The sequence below is a fragment of the Chaetodon trifascialis genome, chromosome 12, assembly GCF_039877785.1.
Source record: "Chaetodon trifascialis isolate fChaTrf1 chromosome 12, fChaTrf1.hap1, whole genome shotgun sequence".
NCBI classification, from domain to species: domain Eukaryota; kingdom Metazoa; phylum Chordata; class Actinopteri; order Chaetodontiformes; family Chaetodontidae; genus Chaetodon; species Chaetodon trifascialis.
In genome coordinates this window covers 27,323,085-27,342,767 of record NC_092067.1, presented here as the reverse complement: position 1 = coordinate 27,342,767, position 19,683 = coordinate 27,323,085, and the positions used below count along the sequence as shown (strand labels likewise).

General features: G+C 45.4%; 2 protein-coding genes across 3 annotated transcripts in view; both read left to right on the top strand.

Moving 5' to 3' along the window:
* mylka (myosin, light chain kinase a) overlaps window positions 1-2,983 on the top strand; it is a 47,822-nt gene extending 44,839 nt beyond the window's left edge. For both annotated transcript variants that reach the window (XM_070976361.1, XM_070976362.1), the window contains 4 exons: window positions 335-425; window positions 633-761; window positions 1,014-1,126; window positions 1,817-2,983. In XM_070976361.1, coding sequence (XP_070832462.1) covers window positions 335-425; window positions 633-761; window positions 1,014-1,126; window positions 1,817-1,948 — 465 coding nt within the window. In that variant the 3' untranslated portion in view covers window positions 1,949-2,983. The remainder of the gene's footprint in view (window positions 1-334; window positions 426-632; window positions 762-1,013; window positions 1,127-1,816) is intronic.
* A 3,946-nt stretch (window positions 2,984-6,929) lies between these two features.
* On the top strand, window positions 6,930-17,012 carry ube2g2 (ubiquitin-conjugating enzyme E2G 2 (UBC7 homolog, yeast)). Its single transcript, XM_070976722.1, has 6 exons — window positions 6,930-7,079; window positions 8,514-8,549; window positions 8,752-8,797; window positions 12,158-12,276; window positions 14,182-14,322; window positions 15,577-17,012. Exons 1-6 carry the CDS (start codon window positions 7,037-7,039, stop codon window positions 15,687-15,689), a joined length of 498 nt encoding a protein of 165 aa, XP_070832823.1. The 5' UTR covers window positions 6,930-7,036; the 3' UTR covers window positions 15,690-17,012.
* Window positions 17,013-19,683: the final 2,671 nt, after the last annotated feature.

Below are 19,683 nucleotides of genomic sequence, written 5' to 3'. Positions count from 1 at the left end.
TCCACCAGCGCACAGAGAAGAGGAGCGTCTGCAGCTGGCCGAGAATGAAACCGAGACCAGGGTCAAGGTTCCTCACACCTGCTGCACTGGAGACGGTGAAGGACATCTCAGTTAATGAAGACGACTCCCAAGAGGACGTGTCTGAGAAACGATCAGCTGGTTCCTCAAAGTCCCTCTAAAACGCCAGAAAATCATTTGACTAAATATTAAATGTTCTTATAAATCTGTTAAAAAAAACGAGTCACCTCACAGCACAGGAGACAGACAGGTCAAAGAAAACATGGCTTCACTTAAGATAATAAACAGGAAGTGACCGTTTGTTCTCCTGCGGCAGAAAACGGGTCACGCCGTCCGAGCCATCGGCAGACTGTCGTCCATGGCGATGATGGCCGGGGTCAGCGCCAAGAAGGGCTCGCCCACCGAAGGTACAGACAGGAAGTGACGGTGTGTGTGCAGAGCTGAGTGTGTGTCCTCATAAGTGAATGCAGAACATGTGATTCACCTGTAGACATTTCATTCGCTGTCAGGTGAGTCTCACCTGTCATGTTTTGTGTGTGTGTGTGTGTGTGTGTGTGTGTGTGTGTGTGTGTGTGTGTGTGTGTGTGTGTGTGTGTGTGTGTGTGTGTGTTCAGAGGACAATCAGTTCCTGGAGTGTTTGGAGTACGAGCAGAAGACTGAATGTAAGCCGACTTTCAGCTCCGTCATCAAAGACGTGGAGGTGGTGGAGGGCAGCGCCGCTCGTTTCGACTGTAAGATTGAAGGTACGAGAAGTATGTCCATGCAGGACACAGTGATCGTCCTCTTATTGATCCGGGGACGGTGACGTGATGTCAAACATCCTGACAGATGATATTCAGTCTGGCTGTTGTTGACGGAGGCTCTCGTTAGCTTAACGTTAGCTTTCTGGCTCTCAGCTGAGCTAAAGTTTCGTGCTCAACCTCTTTGAGACGATATTTGCTGTCGGTTTGAAGCGATGGACGGACTGACGGTGAACCTGGTCTTTCTGTCTCCAGGTTACCCCGACCCGGAGGTGGTGTGGTACAAAGACGAGCAACCCATCAAAGAGACCCGACACTTCCAGATCGACTACGACGAAGACGGGAACTGCAGCTTGGTCATTTCAGAGGTCAGAGGTCGTCCTTTGTTGCTCACGTTGTCTGTAACGACTCGATAAATAAACATGAGTCACGATGAGCTCTGAGGCTCCAGCAGAGACAGACAAAATCCCCTAATTCTGTCCTCTAGACCCTCAGAAACCCTGACACCGTCCAACCGAAGGACCACCACCACCACCCCCACATACCCCACACCCACTGACTTCTTGTATACATTCACCAATCAGCTGTTACAAGACGTTTTAGCAGGTTGTCCCGGGGCTGTGGACGAGATGAGTCCTTCAGGTCAGAAGAATGTCCTCATGTCTTCATGTCCTTGCGCCCTCATATCCCCATGTTTTCATTTCATTTGATCAGTGGAGCTCACCTTTGTAGCCAAGTATCCCAGAATGCATTTCACACCAACCAGCGATGGTGGCAGAGATTTGCAGTCAGACCCAAAGCTGTTGTCATGTCCATCGTCCGTATGTTCCAGTGGACGAGCGGTGAGGTCTGTTCATGATCAGAGAGGTCACATTGTTTAGACACCTCACTCAGGTACAGGTGTGTCGAGGCTCAGCAGGAGGTGTTAGCATGAACGCTGCTAGCTGATTGTGCTGCGTCCTCGAGAGTTTGAGGACACGAGTCGTTTTTTAATGTGAGGACGTCACACAGGAGACAAAGGTGTTACTGCGATCGTAACCACGTCTTCATACCTGCAGGTGTCGGGCGACGACGATGCCAAGTACACGGTGAAGGCAGTCAACAGTCTGGGGGAGGCGACCTGCACCGCCGAGCTGCTGGTGGAGGTGATGGCTGGAGAGGAAGAGGAGGAGGAGGAAGAGGAGGAATAGAGCAGCATCGCTCTGGACTCCCACAGGAGGAGGAGGTGCTCCTCTTCGGCCTGTGAGCCCTGAGCAGGAGAAACGTACCCGGCAGTATCAGGTTGTGTTGTTGTTAATGGAGGAGCAGGTGGGCGGAGTTTGTAACCAACACGTGATGAGCAAAAACCCCAATTTAGAAAACCCACAGTCCACCTCCACCCGCCAAAAACAGGACTTTATTCAATACATTACAACTGTGCGCTAAACCCCACCCACCTGAAACCTGTGGAGAACAGAAGCCCCGCCCCCTCAGCTCAGACTCTTCTCATTGGTCAGTTTCCTCTTACTGTTGATGTCAGCACTCATTCTTTTCTGGCCATTCTTAGAGAAGATTAAAATAACATCTGACGTCTTGACCAGAGTTAACAGTTAGCAGCCGTCAAAGAAGTGACGGAGCAGCTGAACGCTGTCGAAAAACAAACGTCAGGTAAGATTTAATCTGAGAATGAGGCTAAAAGCTCGACAGGAAAGACCTTCATGAAGAGTTCAACTCTAATATCACTGACATGTGAACGTTCTTCTTCGTCAGTGGTATAATAAACTACATTCAGCTTCCCACTGCAAAGGCTCATGGGAGATGTAGTTGTTGCTGCTGGGCGTGGGACTTCAGCTCTCTTTATAACTGAACCATGAAAACTGTACTGAAGGTGTACCAGACCTGCTCCCTGTGGCAGTCCAGGTGAGGAAGAAGATGGTACGAAGGAAGCGGTGAAGAGGCAGAATGATGAAGACACAGATAAACAGCTTTATATTCACAGTTTGGTCACCTAACTATAAAGTGGTTTGCTGCGATAAGAGAAAAAGCTCGAGGAAGCTAAAGACTGAATCGTGTTAGCGCTGCAGCTAACAGCGTGATGAAGACGAAAGACATGAAAATGATGTTTATCACTTAAAGATGATCCAGATTTTACTGATAAACTTCACTTTGACTCAGATAGACTGCTAACGTTTGTTAGCCAATGTCACCCTCACTAATGTTAGCTCAGTGCTAGCAAACGTTAGCTACTTATCAGCAGAGGTCAGGGCTGTGATGGACGCTCAGAACCATCAGAATAAAACTGGTACAGACTCAAAATGTATTCAGATAAAGATCCAACTTCAGGTAGAGAGCTAACTGTTAGCTCACGTCAGTCAATATTAGCTTTCTAGCTAATACACATTAGCTCACATGAGGCTGTGAGGAGTCATTTGAAACAGCTCTGAACAACAAATAGAATAAAGAACTCAAATTAGCTGAACTAATAAATGGATTAAACATAAATTAAAGTCGGCTCTTAGATCGGACGCAGCTGTAAAGTTAACATCAGATAAAGAATGAATTTCCGATATTAACATGTTAGCTTACCAGCCAATGGACATTAGCTAAGTAGCAGCAACAAATCAAGCGGCGAGGAGTGAATTAAAATCCCATGAAATGAGGAAGCTTGCGTTTGTCAGCTAATGTGAGTTCATGAAAACCAGTTTCAGGATACAGTTTGTACACAATGGCACAAAATGGTTAGCTTGTTAGCTACCATTAGCATAGTCCGCCCAGCTCACTGATAGCAGCACCTTTCAGGCACGTTTCAGTTTATTTATTAGCAGATTTTTCAGCTCAGTTAGTTTACAATCGCTCAGCACTCGACAGCACCGCGTGGGGACCAGTTCACTTCCCCACAGGTGGTTTCTGGGTAATCAAGTCTTCCAAACAGTTTCACGTCTTTGTCTGCTGAAAAGCAGAAAATCCAAACGTCTGAAAGTTAAAGTGACCCGACTGTGTCAGTATAATGCTCAGAGCGAGTGAGTGATGGTGATGACGATGATGATGATGATGATGATGATGTAACACGTGTTGTAGTTTATAACCAGCTGATCCCTGTTTGCTTGCGGCGTGTTCAGCTCAGAAACGCTGAATCCGTCAGTTTGGCTCTTTTTTGTCCGAGCACTTTTTTTTCGTCTTGTTTGTATTTTTGACTTTTTGACAGCTGATATCACCTCAGCCTCGCGTCGTTAGCGCTGTTAGCGTTGTTAGCGTGGTTAGCCTTAAAGCAACAGTTTCAATGACAGTCTGCGTGAATAAACGTTTTCAAACATTCGTCATTGATCGTGAACTGGGAGGACATTCAGAGATGTTACGAAAATCAGGGACGGCCTCTTTAATTCAGGACATGAAACATCAGTTTATGGACATCAATCATTTATATTATGTTTCTAAGACTTCACACTCATTATGACTTCTCATTGGATAAAAGGTTTGTCATCACAGGATCTTATTTGTTAACTATCTCATAATTATGAGATGTTTCACTCGTCTCATAATTTGATTTTCTGACTCAATTAGGAGATTAAATCTTGTAATTATGACTCAGCAGCTCATCGTTACAGAAGCAGATTTTGTTTTTATGAAATCTTTTTCAAAATAAAACAGATCTGTGCGTTGTCATTACGAGATGAAAATACCTCAAAATTCTGAAAGTACGAGTCTCGTAGTTTCGTGGATTTTGTAATTATGAGACACTTTGTCATAAACTACAGATCTGATCTTTTCAAGAAAAGACCTTTTCTTTACGAAATTGAACCTCAAAATTAAGAATCAAAAGATAAATCTGAAGTTAAGAGTGTCCCTGAACGCCTCGGCCAGTTTTCTGAACCGAGGTGAAAATCCCGCCCTCAGGCGTCTCTGCTGCGCTAACGTGTCAGCGCCAACGTGGAAGTCGTATTTTTAAACTTGTTGTTTTGTTTTTTGTCACATTCCAGCTGTTTGTTTGTGCTTTAAAACATTTATTTCAAGGCTTCGATCGAGCTTCAGCCAAAACCAAAGAAACTTGTTGCAGAATTCACGGAGTGTGTTTGTGTGTGATCATCTGCATTTCGCCTTGTTTCAACCTTCAAGTTGTTTGTTGTTGTTTGTTTTTAAGAATGTTTTATTTTTAGACTTATTTAATGCACAGATTCATAATTCTAATATTATCATTGAGCATCCGTCTTCTTCATCTGTCACATGTATTAATGCCCCCCCCATACTAAGCCAAGCAGTGGACTCACTCCTAGACTGATTTGTTTTTGTATTAGATGTATGTAGATTATGTTTCTTGAATTTTTATAAATATATATATGAGTTTGATGAACTGCAGATGACGTGTATGAGAACACTACGACTGTAGTTACTCACAGAAACCAAATAAATTGATCACGAACCAAAGAGCTGCTGTCTGTCGTGTGTGATGTTCGCAGACTTTACGGACTTTATTCACCAGCTTGTCGTTGATAACGAGTTCGTTTTAAACACAAACACTCAGATGTGTCATGTTTCTGTTCATAAATGACCTCAAATAACCAACGTTTGCTGTTTGTCTGTGGCGCCCAATATTACGTGAAACTGATCGACGACAGGGAAATGTCCCCGATGACGACATCCAGTGAAGTGGACTCATCAGTCGTGTCAGACGCTGATCAAAGATCCACTATTTTCATTGCTAACGTCGTGACTTTCTCACTGATTTTGTAACATACGACCATTCGGTGATCATAACGAGACGTCCAGCGTGGACTCCAAGGTTGGTCCTGACAGGACGCTGTTCGCTGGATGGGCTTCATAGGTCGTCGCGGCAGGCGGTTCATGCACCTCCCAGTTTCTGATGTCACACGAAGGGCTTTTCATTGAGCAGGTACACATGTGCAAACACCTGTATGAGAAAGACCACGGGGACAGTCAGCAGGACCATGAACCATCACCATTTTGGCAACACGTGACACTTGTTGACTTCACAAAGTGTTTTATTTTCTCTTTGTTTTTGTAAACGTAGGTTTAAATTTTATTATTTTACGCTTGGTCTGATCTTCCTCATGACTCGTCACTTCAACAGTCGCTGCAGTGGCTTCTTAAAGGTCAAAGGTGAAAGAAAAGAGAATGAGGTCATTATTTAACAAGACAAAGCAACGTCTTCAGTCTGAGGTCAGCGGCTGTGTCAGCGTGAAGTACGGAAGCTCAGCAGTGCCACAAACAGAAAGACGAAAACATGAGGAATAATACAAGTATTATTCATGTTTAGAAAAATAACGTGACATCATAAGTAAGAAAAAAAGTGTCCAAACATTTACTTTTTTATTTCATTCATAACTTTTCTTCTATTTTTATTTTTTCTGGCAGAAATTATCCTCCATGCAATGAGATTAAATGTGATTTTTTTTTTTCAAAGTGCAGCTGAATCAAAACAGATTTCATGTGAAAACCCCCAAATTCTCTCAGAGTATCTTTAAGTATTAATGAGTTATGTCTGGGAGAAATTAATATTTAAACTTTTCTCTACTTCTTCTTGAAGTTTTTGGATTATTTAAAAACTCTGTGGCTGCAGATGTTTCATATTTTCTTTCAGCAACTTAAAACTTCACTCTTTGATCGTCACGCTCATCCAACCACGACACATTTTACGTGTTTCACAGGAAAACGTTGTGCACACAGCAAGCGAGTGGGTGAACACATGAGCCGCAGACCTTCAGCACAGAGGCTGAACATGAAGCAGTGAGTCAAGTGAGGATGTTTGTTTGGGACTTTCATATCAAAGAAACTGCGACAAAAATGAAATATTGACTTTACAATACAAACTTAAACAACATTGCTGTGAATTTCATACACACACCTGAAACAACACAAACATTAGAAACTCATTCAAACTCTTTATGGTCACATGTCACAATTACAGGCGATGAAATCCTCAGATGTCACATCAGGTATCTATAAAGAACATAAATGAACAAAAAGATTATAATTAGAATCTAAGACATTAAATAGTGTGCTTATACTTCTCTCCTTTTACTCGAATGTACTTGAAATGGAGACTCTGACTTGTGGTGGAGGACTATCTTCTCAGATCTTCTGCTTGAAATGAGGACGGTGATGTGACTGTTGAGCTCATGGAGGCTGCAGGGGGCGCTGTCAGCTGACGCTCACGCTGACACGATAGGAAACGACGCTCTGCGCATGCGCGCTGGATCAGCTGTGGCGACATCGGTTGTGGAGACAAAAAAGTAAAACTCGGATCTGACTTTTATTTTGTGTTTCGTCTCCGTTAGACCGCGATGGCCGGCACCGCGCTGAAGAGGCTCATGGCTGAGTATAAACGTGAGTGAACGGAAGCAGCCGCGTCGTAACGCCGCCTTCAGCCAATGGGAGAACTTGAAATGTTAGCAAAAACAGGCAAAGCTAACAGTCCCGTGAGCTCCTGTAATCCTCCTGAACCAACCTCCATTAAAGAATCTGCTGTTTAAGGGATTTCTTTGCTCCTCGGCAGTATCACTCATGTATTGAACATGCATAGGAAATAAAGATATGAAGGTGAAATGTTCGGCATAACTTTCATTCATCCAGCGGCGTTAATGGCGGTAAAATAACATCCATGATTTGTGTAGCACGTCAGCTCTCCAGAATGACCGTAGACGGTAATGATGCAACTTCGATAACAAGCGAAACCAAGATGAGTTTCACATGAACAGTGAACAGTGGAGCTAATTTTTCTACACCGAAATAAATATTAAAGCTCATTAATACGCAGTGCTCTACAGCAGCGACGGTAATTATTCGCTTCGCTTTGAAAATCACTATTCTGATCGTTTTTTAAATGAAGTTTGGTGTAGCGGGGCTAGCTTGTCCTGTTAGCTTGGCTGGAGGACCGTGAGATTAGCCTGAGTATTAGATCAAGATTGTGTCCTCTTGTAAAAGACTACTGTTAATATAAACTTCATTAGGCTGAGGTTATATTGTTACGTGTTCATGTATGTGAAATGTGGTGTTTGAATGTGCTGTTAGCTCACCTGTGTAGCTTTTACTGTTAGCTTTTTAGCACAGATGTCAACGTTCACGCTCATGTTTCCTCTCTCATCATTCAAACCCGAAAAACGTTCAATTATGAGGGACAGAAGCAACACAATGGGTAAAAATGGAGGTGATGAAAACGAAGTGATGAACTATGAAGTGATAGTGGTGATAAGACAACAGAGCCATTTTTTTTAATCTTTTTCCTGTCTGACGTTCATCATTCACAAAACTCACAGAAATCTTTGGAGGAAAAAACACAAAGTGAGTGAAGCAGTGCTGCTGTGACCATCAGCTCGACTGTCGACGTCCACCTTCATCGTCACAGCTCACAGTTTCTGTTCATGAAGAGTCAGAGGGGTCAAAGGTCACACGACGGTCATGAAAAGTGTTTCTGTAAACGATGAACAGAAGTTGTGTGGTGTGAAAGATGAATGTCAGACAGGAAAATGAGGAAAAGGGGAAAAAAGAGGAAACTGAGGAAATCTGCTTTAATCGAATCACTTTTTAATTTTTCCTCCTCTTCACTTCACCTCCAACTTTCATTCCTTCCACCTCACTGAGTCACTGAGAGCAGCATTAGCCTTGATCAACAGAAAAAAAAAACTGAGTAAAAGGTCAGAGGTCACAGCCTGATTTCACCTCTGTGTGTGTGTGTGTGTGTGTGTGTGTGTGTGTGTGTGTGTGTGTGTGTGTGTGTGTCTGTCTGTGTGTGCGTGCGTGCGTGTGTGTTTTGTGTTTCAGAACTGACTCTGAACCCACCTGAGGGGATTGTTGCAGGTGAGACTGATACACATTCGTCACTTGTGAGCTGTGCTTCTTCGTGGTTGTTCATTGTACTGTTGGAGTGGCTGGTAGTCATTGGCCAGCAGGTCCTAAAGAAACAGGCCAATTAGAAGAGCACGTAAGGTGGAAGGTGTGCCAGGTGTGCCAGGTGGTTAATCCATGGACCAATAAACATTGTGTGGTCGTCTTTGTGCAGGTCCAGCCAATGAGGAGAACTTCTTTGAATGGGAGGCTCTCATCATGTGAGTACTGAAACATGACACAGCATTAATAACATATACAGGACCTGAAACATGACACAGCATTAATAACATATACAGGACCTGAAACATGACACAGCATTAATAACATATACAGGACCTGAAACATGACACAGCATTAATAACATATACAGGACCTGAAACATGAGGCGGCATTAATAACATTATAAAGCAGCTCAGGACGTCGTCTGTCAGAAACTGGTGTATTTCAGAATTTTTGAGCTCGTCACAGTTTTTAATCTGCTTTATGCTGTTTGTTCTACCATCTCAAGCCTAAATCTGTCTAAGCCTAAGTCTAAGCCTAAGCCTAAGTCTAAGTCCTATACGTCCAGCTGCTGTGTCCTGCAGGTGTGATGGAGGGGTATGTCCAGCAGGCGTCACTATTGCATCACTAACAGTTGAGCTCAGACTGAATGATCAGCTGATCAATGATCTGAATATCTTCTCATTCTCTGACGTCTTCACAGCTTGTTAAGCTTCTGTTTGTTGAGCAAAGTGTTTGTCTTTACTTTCCTGAACTTAGTTGAAGCAGGAAGTCTCCTCAGACACATTTCCTGTTTTCAGCGTAGGACAATCAACACACATTTACATGAAAGACTGAATTTTCAACATCCACTTAGGTCAGAGAAAGAGAGACAGAGAAGTGGGAAGCAGTAAATGTACTGACTTTCTACCACCAAAAAACCCAAAGTGGTTCAGTTTTGTGATGATTTGAAGATCCAGACAGAAGATCAAAAGAGTTGTCGTGTTTCAGTCAGCAGTTAAACTGAGTCCAAATGTGACATTAAGACCTGCATGAGTCCTAAACAAGACGTCAGGTAACGATTACAGTGATTATTAGATCATGAAAATACTGACGGACCAGTTTTCTTCTGATCAGTTACATTGACCTAAAACGAGCCTGTTGTCCTATAAGGGACAGCAGAAGACATCTCCCTTCAGTCAGCGCTGCAGTGGACATGACGTCAGTGAAGGCAGCGCGTGGCTGCCGTCATCATTCATGTAATTGAGCCTCCTGTTGTGATCGTTGTTGGCGTGCCAGCAGTTTCAGTCTGCCCTTCAATTTAACCTGCAGCTTGTTCACCGTTAACAGTCACATTCCTGCTCAGCCTGACGTCACCAGCACCACATCCCATAATTACCTGGGACAGTCATCAGGTTAACTGGTCTCTGTCAGACGCCGCAGTGTTCGAGATGCTTTGTTTAGGCTGAGTTTAACCTCAGACTGATGTGATAATTGGAGCTGCAGAGCTGATCAGTGGGCAGCTGTGTGGATAATTGATCGGAGTTTCAGACTGTTGATTGGACAGAATGAGACACCTGAGGACGTCACTGTGGATTTGAGAAAGTTGGATATTTTTCTGTCTTTTCTTTCTTCTTTCTACAGTGAAAGTTTTTTATGTTGCACATTTCATACAAAGAGACTGAACACAATGTGCTTCAGAGCGACTCCAAATCCCCACGAAGCTGAAGGCCAGCGAACGCAACATCGCAGAAGACTCGCTCTTCTAAGTGAAATGACCACCGAGAGCGTTTCAGCTTCCTGTTTACATTCAGTCACGTTTTCTTCTGATGATTCCTAAAAGTGGACTCCACAGATTCCTCACAGACTTTCAGCTGTGGGTGACGTGACGTGATGTATGCAGGAGGATGTGGACTGAGGTTCTGTCTTTGAAGCAGAATCTGTGTTCTGTCCTCGCTCAGCTGAAGGAAACTGTCCAATCAATGACTTCTGGGACACCGTCCATAAGATGGTGGACAGACTTCAGATGGTCCAGTGAAGCAGAGATGTAGAGATGCGTGTCATCTGCATAGAGATTGACAAAAGATAGCAGTTGAGTGGACATAAAGAATGAGGTCCAGGACAAAGTGTCTTGTCTGTCTGAGCAGGAATCCTTGAGACGGACGAGGAAGTTGTGACCTGTTAGCTAACACCTGGCTGATCAGACCTGTCCGTCACGTCCACTGCTCATTGATCGTTTTAGATCGACCTCTTTAGTTCTGAACTGACACCATGAAGAAGAAAAGTCAACGTTGTTTTTGCTTCAAAAACTGAACGTAAAGCTCACAGACTTTATCAGACAGTTTGTCATATCAGAGCTTTGTTTTCTCCCTCCTGCTCTGCCTCCTCACCTGCCTCCTCACCTGTGTGTAAACCCTCTGCTGATTGGTGTGTAGATTTCCTGTTGTGAGGTTATTTGAGCGGTCGGTTTAACTGATGGTGGAGGAGGTGAAGCAGAGAGGAGTCAGAAATAACCTGCCGATAGATGATCAGCTCGCCTCAGCAAGGAACAGACTGTGTGCGCGCGCGTGTGTGTGCGGGCGTGCGTGCGTGCGTGCGTGCGTGCGTGCGTGCGTGCGTGCGTGCGTGCGTGCGTGCGTGCGTGCGTGCGTGCGTGCGTGCGTGCGTGCAGCGCAGATAATTGATGGATTCAGATATTCAAACATCCATCTGAACTCTGATAATCACACAGCAGCGTTGTGACTCATCATCAGCGATGATAAAAATAAACTTCAGTCTGATATGATCTCTGACTCTGGAACAGTTCATCAGAATATTACTGACACATGCTGCAGAGATGCTTCAGCAAACCTGACTTCAGATCAGAAGGAAACGTGTTTCATACAGGCCGACAGTATCAGGTGCAGCACAGGTGAGTTCCTCCTCATGTTAACCTTGTTGATGTACGGATGAGTGATGCATGAAGGTAGAACAGAGTCTCGGTGAGGTTCCACTCAAGCATCCAGAACAGCTTCGGTGTGGACAGTGCTGTCCAACATCTCCCAGAGGTCTTCAACCACCTGAAAGACTTCATTAAACGCCCAATAGAAACTCCAAACGGCAGCTAGAACCCCTCAGTTACTGCAAGAACTTCCTAAAGGACAGCTAGAACCTATTTTTGACCACTAAAGGAATCTAAATAATGTGTAGAACCACCTAAGTGACCACTCAAACTTCCACCAGGCCGAACCTTTGAGGGGACAGCTAGGACTTCCCAAAGGACCCATAGAACCACTTCAGAGACCATTACAACCTCCACAAAGATCACAAGAACCTCAAAAGACCTCTTGAACCTCTTAATTAAAGGGCTGTTACTAGAACTTCCTCAGTGACCACTCGAACCACCTAAAGAACCTCTAGAACCCCTTCTAGACTCAGAGATGGTGGTCAGGAGAGGAAGACCAGGATCCAGCTGTCTCTTTGGTCTGAGGGCTCTGTTGATGGTTCGGTTCCATCGTCTCACTTGTCTTCGGCTCTGTTTCCCTTTTATTGTTCTGTGTTTGTTCACGTGGAGCTCGGTGCTCATGGGAGACGCTGACCCGGTGTCCTCTGTGTTTCAGGGGTCCTCAGGACACTTGTTTTGAAGGCGGAGTGTTTCCTGCTGTCCTCAGCTTCCCCTCTGATTACCCTCTCAGTCCTCCAAAGATGAGGTTCACCTGCGACATGTTTCACCCCAACAGTGAGTCCACACATCCCATTTTTTCTCTTTGTGAAAAGCAGCACGACAGCAGAGGAAAGTACCTAAGTACAAATTTGAGGTACTTCTGCTGTACTTCTGTCTTTTCTTGTATGTCACTTTGCACTTGTACTGCACTGCATCTCAAAGGGGAGTATTGTACTTTTACTTCAATGTGTGTCTGACAGCTTTAGCTACTTTGCAGATTTAGATGTAACCGTCTGACAGTCACGGGGGACATTTGTCTGCTTCGAGTACATTTACTTCTAATTGTTATGATTACAGACTGCAACCAGCTCTGGCCTCCCCCTCCCCCACAGTGGTCCCTCTTCAGAGTCAGAGTTTGGTTTGTCCCTTCTGGGCTACTGTAGAAACAAGGTGGCGTCTGTGAGGAGGAGCTACTCCCTCTGTATATATACAGATTGATGCTAAGCTAACAGACACACAACAGTTCTTATTTTCAGGTGATGACAACATGAATATCAGGTTTCTGCCCATAGATCTCATTGAAGCCGACGGACTTCATTTAATATCTTACTGCAGGACTCACACTGAACCAAAGGTTGTGATGATATTTCAGTTTTGGACAGACGTCACCGTCCTGAGGTCTCGCTCAGTCACGTGACCATGTAAAGTCGGGTCAGGTGACGTGTCAGTAACAACAGACCTGCTGAGACTCTGTGTTTAAACCCGTCATTTGACGTGTCGCAGCCTGCCGCACAGCACCGCCACTGTTAGCATGCTGTTAGCATGCTGTTAGCATGCTGTCATTAGCACTGTGATTAGTGGGAGACGGTCTGAGCGCGCTCCGTACTGATTAGAGGACGAGACACTCACTGCTGACCAGTCATCATCATCATCATCATCATCATCATCATCATCATCATCATCATCATCATCATCATCATCTCTGTCTCTCACACACACACACACACACACACACACACACACACACACACACCAGCATGGCCCTGAGCTGAACTTCCTGCTGTAACTGTATCGTCTGATCCTCCATCAACAAACAGCAGCAGGTAAAGATAAAACACATGAAGAAGAAAACAGGAGGGAGCAGATCTGCAGCTTCCACTCTCGTCACGACGCTGTGGGACTCATACGAGGAATGACAGCCTGTCTCAAACCCTCAGAGACAAACGTCTTCAGTTTTATGTCCCTGTGAGCAGAGAAATGTCAGAGGAGCCATGAGCCCTGCTCACCTGCTTTCAGCATGTCTGCAGGTAAGAACAGGTGATCTGTGTGGGCGTGGTCTGAGGCGTGAAACAGCGTCACTGCGCTCTTTGGCTTTGTCTCTCTGAAGGCTTCGATGTTTCAGCGTTCCTTCAATCGCTCCGATTCAGAGTTCACCTGAGTTCACCTGTGGTCTGTGAACCTGCAACGCTGACAGCAGGTTGACGGTTCGAGTCCTGCTGCTGCAGCTGCTGTTAGCCCTGCAGCTGTCAGGTGACGTCGAGCCAACAGGAAGCTCTTATCGCGCGCCGATAACGCTCCGTCAGATGTTGGATGGCCGCTGAGCCCGATGCTCTGATAATCTCTGATTTCCTGAGACTCCCGTCTCACACGGAAGGACACCCACCAAAAAGACAGACTGATAAAAGATCTTCAGCTCTGACAGTCTGAAGCTTCTGAGAGTGTCCTCAGGTTTCACAGGACTGTCCTCACAGCCAGGAAGTGTCCTCACTTCACGTCTCCACAGACACAAACACAAATGTTCTTTCAACAAAAAGTCACACTGTCCCCAGAGCCACCAGAGTGTCCACTGACAGAACTGAATTGACATTCAGAAGTGTCTCCAGGTTGAAATGTCCCCGTTGTGGACCAGGTTTGGACAGGAACCTTCTTCAGGCGGTCGCATGTGACTGAAGACACTGTCTTCTTCTTCTCTTCCTGCAGTCTACCCGGACGGTCGGGTGTGTATCTCCATCCTTCACGCTCCGGGCGACGATCCAATGGGATACGAGAGCAGTGCAGAGAGGTGGAGTCCAGTCCAGAGCGTGGAGAAGATCCTGCTGTCTGTGGTCAGCATGTTGGCAGGTACGCCGCCGCCGCCGCCATCGCTTCTTCTTCTGCTTCTTTCTCTCGTAGACTTTTCTTTTGGGGGGGGATGTTCCAGCTTTATTTGACAGGGACAGTGGACAAAGGTCAGTGCTAATGTCTCTTCTCTCCTCTCCTGTCTCCTCCCTTGTCTCCTCTCTCGTCTCCTCTCTCGCCTCCTCTCTTGCCTCCTCTCTTGCTTCCTCTCTCGCCTCCTCTCTCATCTCCTCTCTTGCCTCCTCTCTCGCCTCCTCTCTCGCCTCCTCTCTCGTCTCCTCCTTTGTCTCCTCTCTTTCCTCCTCTCTTGTCTCCTCTCTCGTCTCCTCTCTTGCCTCCTCTCTCGTCTCCTCTCTCGTCTCCTCCTTTGTCTCCTCTCTCGTCTCCTCCTTTGTCTCCTCCTTTGTCTCCTCTCTCGCCTCCTCCCTTGCCTCCTCTCTCGTCTCCTCTCTCACCTCCTCTCTTGCCTCCTCTCTCGCCTCCTCCTTTGTCTCCTCTCTCGCCTCCTCTCTTGCCTCCTCTCTCGCCTCCTCTCTCGTCTCCTCTCTCGTCTCCTCCTTTGTCTCCTCTCTTTCCTCCTCTCTTGTCTCCTCTCTCGTCTCCTCCGTTGTCTCCTCTCTCGTCTCCTCCTTTGTCTCCTCCTTTGTCTCCTCTCTCGCCTCCTCTCTTGCCTCCTCTCTCGTCTCCTCTCTCGCCTCCTCTCTTGCCTCCTCTCTCGTCTCCTCCTTTGTCTCCTCTCTCGCCTCCTCTCTTGCCTCCTCTCTCGTCTCCTCTCTCGTCTCCTCTCTCGCCTCCTCTCTTGCCTCCTCTCTCGTCTCCTCCTTTGTCTCCTCTCTCGCCTCCTCTCTTGCCTCCTCTCTCGTCTCCTCCTTTGTCTCCTCTCTCGCCTCCTCTCTTGCCTCCTCTCTCGTCTCCTCTCTTGTCTCCTCTCTCGTTTCCTCTCTTGCCTCCTCTCTCGTCTCCTCTCTTGTCTCCTCCTTTGTCTCCTCTCTCGTCTCCTCCTTTGTCTCCTCTCTCGCCTCCTCTCTTGCCTCCTCTCTCGTCTCCTCTCTCGTCTCCTCTCTTGTCTCCTCTCTTGCCTCCTCTCTCGTCTCCTCCCTTGTCTCCTCTCTTGCCTCCTCTCTCGTCTCCTCTCTTGCCTCCTCTCTCGCCTCCTCTCTTGCCTCCTCTCTCGTCTCCTCCCTTGTCTCCTCTCTTGCCTCCTCTCTCGTCTCCTCTCTTGCCTCCTCTCTCGCCTCCTCCTTTGTCTCCTCTCAGAGCCGAACGATGAAAGTGGAGCGAACGTGGACGCCTCTAAAATGTGGCGGGAGGACAGAGAGCAGTTTTACAAACTCGCCCAGAAGATCGTACGCAAGTCGTTGGGCCTTTAGAGATGATGTCATCACCGTGCGACGGCTCCCAGCACTCTGTGTTTGTGTTTGCTTCACAAACTCCTCTTCTCTCCGCCTCGCAGCATCGATGAACGTCTAGAGACTGGATGAAGATGTGAGCTGTTCTCGTCACCATGGAAACCAATGAGAAACACACACACATACACACACACACGCAGAGTGCTGCTGAGACGGACAGATCAATAAACTGATTAATGGACGACTGGAGGCCAAACGCATGTTTGGATCAGCACAGAATGAAAACGATACCTAACTTTAAATTTACTAACAGTAAACACCAGAAGAAGAAAACCGGTCGTCGATTCGTTGACAGGTGTCATGTGATCATTGTTAATGACATCATCATCACCTGTATGGACCATTTCACAGCAACAGCAGCAGTAAACAGAGCACTGAGCCAGCCAATCAACACAGAGCAGAGCAGGTGGAGCAACGTCAGCGTTTCTGTTCTTCTTCTGACTATTATTATTATTATTATTATTATTATTATTGTTATTATTATTATTATTATTCACCTGAAGGACATTAAGTTTGTGTCCAGGCTTTAATACAATGATGACCATCAACAGCAACAATCAGTAATCAAGGACATAAAATCAATATAAAATGTTTGATATATCAAAACAATCAATAATCCAACATGGATCAATAACGCCGATCAGACCATAAATAAAAACACTGTTTTCACCCTGAACATTAAAACGTGGAGGGTGAGATTTGGACTAAATATGTAAAGAAAAATGAAGTTTAACAGGAAGAACCATTGAGTCAGCTGAGCTTTTCACAATAAAGGTCTTGTTTGTTTAAGTCAGAACAGGTTCAGTCAGACGGGTGAAATGACATCAGAGGATCGTTTCACACCTTCGCACAATCAAAGCTAATCGCTAATTAGCTTAAAAACAGACGACTCTCTCCACCTTGAGGTCACAGACAGGCTGTTTGTTCTGAAGTCTTCTGGGTGGACTGTCCTCAGACGTCACATGTTGTCCGCAGTGTCCTTTGGACGGACGTGTTTGTCTCTGCTGCTGTTGCTCTGAAATCATCTGAACTGATGAAACGTCAGCGGCTTCCATAAATCAGCTTCAGGAGGAAGAAGCTCGGCGGCTCCTCTCACTCGGACTCTTTGCACTTTATCTCCTCCAGAGGACGTCGGGAGCCGAAGCTCCGGCTGCTTTTAGCGTCCTTCTTCTTTTTTAACGGATTCAGTGAAGTTCTTGGTTTGTGTTGTCGGGCCGATGGAGAGAGAAGCTTTTTAATGTGTTTCTTTGAAGTACGTCATGAAAATAAAGTGAGGGAAGAAGAGCAGACGTGTGCTGAGTGTCTGTACGTTTGGGACGAGCTGCAGAGTAACTGAGTACATCTACTCTGCACTCACCTGGTCACAGGTGAAGCTCTCAATCGATGAAGTGACTTCAGCTCCGAGTTCAGCAGCAGCAACATTAATCTGATGAACGCATGAATGCATCAGTCGTTATCATCCAGTCATATAGATCATTAGATCATATTCTGACATGGGCCTTTGCATAAGGAGTACTTTTAAGTGTACTTTGAAGGTAATACTTCAGTTTTAGCTGGCGACAGGTTCAAGTGCTCTGAATTCACCACAGCCTGATTCACTCCTCCATAGCAACAGCAGCTGAGGCTCATGGGTAATGTAGTATAGAGACATCCATCACAGTGAAGTGAAGCCAGAGTCTACTGAGCAGGAAAAGACTTGAGAGAGAAGAAAAGGAGGGAAACAGAAGAAGAGAGACGAGAGCACACCTGAGTCAGGTGACGTGTGTAATGCCAGCAGCTTCCTGTCCGGACCTGCCTCTGACAATAACACGCCATCAAAGAAACACCACCATCAGTTACTGTCAGAGTGTGTGTGCACACACCGGCCATTAGTGCAGTTCAAAGTGTGTGTTTACAGACACACTGTCATTACCTGCGTGTGTGTGGTTAAAGTAGAGGGTGTGGACTCACCTTTGTCTGTGTACATTTTGTAAATAAAGATTCTACAAATTTGAAGAACACAGTTTGATAAAAATGATAAAAATCCACTGACAGTTTAATCATCTTCAAAATCCTAAAATTCCCCAAATACAAAAACTCAGCTGCTAATGAGCTAAATGTTGCTAGCTAGAGCGCTAACAACACTAAGGTGAAACATTAGCTTACTAGCTAAGTGAGCGAGGGAGCTGACATTTTCTAGCTGACATAAACTGAGCTGTCCATTAAAGGAACACTTGTTGTCTGAGTTGGACATTTCACATCGGTATTAGTTTCATCTGTGTGGTCAGTACAGACAGGAAGTGACTAGCTTAGCACAACAGCAAGGGTAAACTGCTAACTGTTAAAAGGTGAAAAACTTCACAGCAAAGTTTCTAATTTTCAGCTACAATAATAATAAAACCTTAATGACATCTGCTGTTATAATCATGCTGTTGTCAAAGATGGAGGCAGGTCATGCTAACATTAGCCTGCATGCTAAGTCACGTTGCAGCCACCTTTATGTCAAATTGAATTCTAGCAGTTCAGTTTTAAACCACTTTCAGATCCCCAAACCACAGAATGTGGGACTCTTTGTTAACTCTTGTAACTTTAGCTGAAGTGTTTTAGCTTGCCAGTTACCAAAGTTAGGAAGCTAATGCTAATGAGAAGTTTTCAAATGAGTTTACTGGACATTAAGCGACTCATATAAGGAGACCGGTCACAGTTTTCTGGTTTGGTAAAACACTAAATGTTTAATGTATTTCTTTCCATCAGGTATCCAACACCTGCTCTAGCACCAGATTTACCTCAGAAGTCATTTTCAGTCTGCAGCATTCGGTCCGTTCAGTGTCGACTTCTTGAATCAGTTCAGATTCTGGGGCTCCGGCCGCCAGCCATGGCAGGTTTGGGCCACAGAGAGAATCAGGGTGTACAGTCCACACGTGGACGCCTACATGAGACTCTTGTTATGGTTTCCCTCCTCTTGTCTTTTATCAGAGATCAGTCACCTGTTGGCTGCAGCAGAAAGCAGCTGTTTGGATGATTTTCCCTCAGAAACACTTAGTGAGATCTTATCACGTCTCACCATCACAGACTGCCGACATTCCTCTGAACGGAGTCTCTGATTGGATGTTTCCGCTTCAGTCTCAGGTAAACTTCTGACTCACACCATGCTAACGTCCATATCAGTGTTTTGGCCTGTTATGTCGCACTTGTATTGGATAAGCTAGCACTGACAAAGCTCTGCTTAAAGAGGACATCACACTTCCACAGTCAGTTTAAAAGATGATGTTTTTTCTCAGGATTGTTCATCTTTTCGTTCAATAATGTTACTTAAGATGTCAGAATTAGTCAAATTCATACTTCAAATAAATAACTAAATGCTAACTGCTGCTAACTATAGCTGGCATTAGCTAGTTAGCTCAGCTTGCTAGCTGTTAGCTGGGTTGGTCAACAGGGTGAAATTAGGTGTCAAGGTTGATCAGAATGTGGGTGAAAGAGTGGTTTCACTGGATTAAATAGAATTTGGATTGAAAACTTGAGACGCTGCTGTGACCAGACCGTTATTTCTGCTCAACCCGCTCATGGCAGCTAAAGCACGTTGAGGTAGTTTAACATCAGGTTTCTTCGCTCACTGCACTGACACTCGTGCACGATCATCACCAGGTGTTAAGAGTCTGGACAGTCCGTCCTCTGGACAGTCCGTCCTCTGGACAGTCCGTCCTCTGGACCTCGTGGGGAAGCCGTGATGCCGATCGAGGCCTTTAGAACGACAGCACGAGTTTGTTTGACTGAAGCCTTGAACAAAACTGAAATGAAGACTCAAAGAGTTTAAAGTGGGTTCGTTTGACTCAGGTCTCTGATGGTTTAACGCGTTGTCACTTAATGAATCGTCTAATTCTGTGCCACACCCTCCACTGAGACTCTCTGTCGCCTCTCTGTGAGCTCAGAATCAACAAAAACATCAAATCCTTGGTCGTATTATCAGTGTTGTTTC

Bases quoted from the DNA above. Each gene is read 5' to 3' on its own strand.
- ube2g2 (XM_070976722.1), top strand. From the start codon at position 7,037: ATGGCCGGCACCGCGCTGAAGAGGCTCATGGCTGAGTATAAAC. The intron at 8,550-8,751 runs GTGAGACTGATA...GTCTTTGTGCAG, and splicing joins ACCTGAGGGGATTGTTGCAG to GTCCAGCCAATGAGGAGAAC. The intron at 8,798-12,157 runs GTGAGTACTGAA...TCTGTGTTTCAG, and splicing joins GAATGGGAGGCTCTCATCAT to GGGTCCTCAGGACACTTGTT.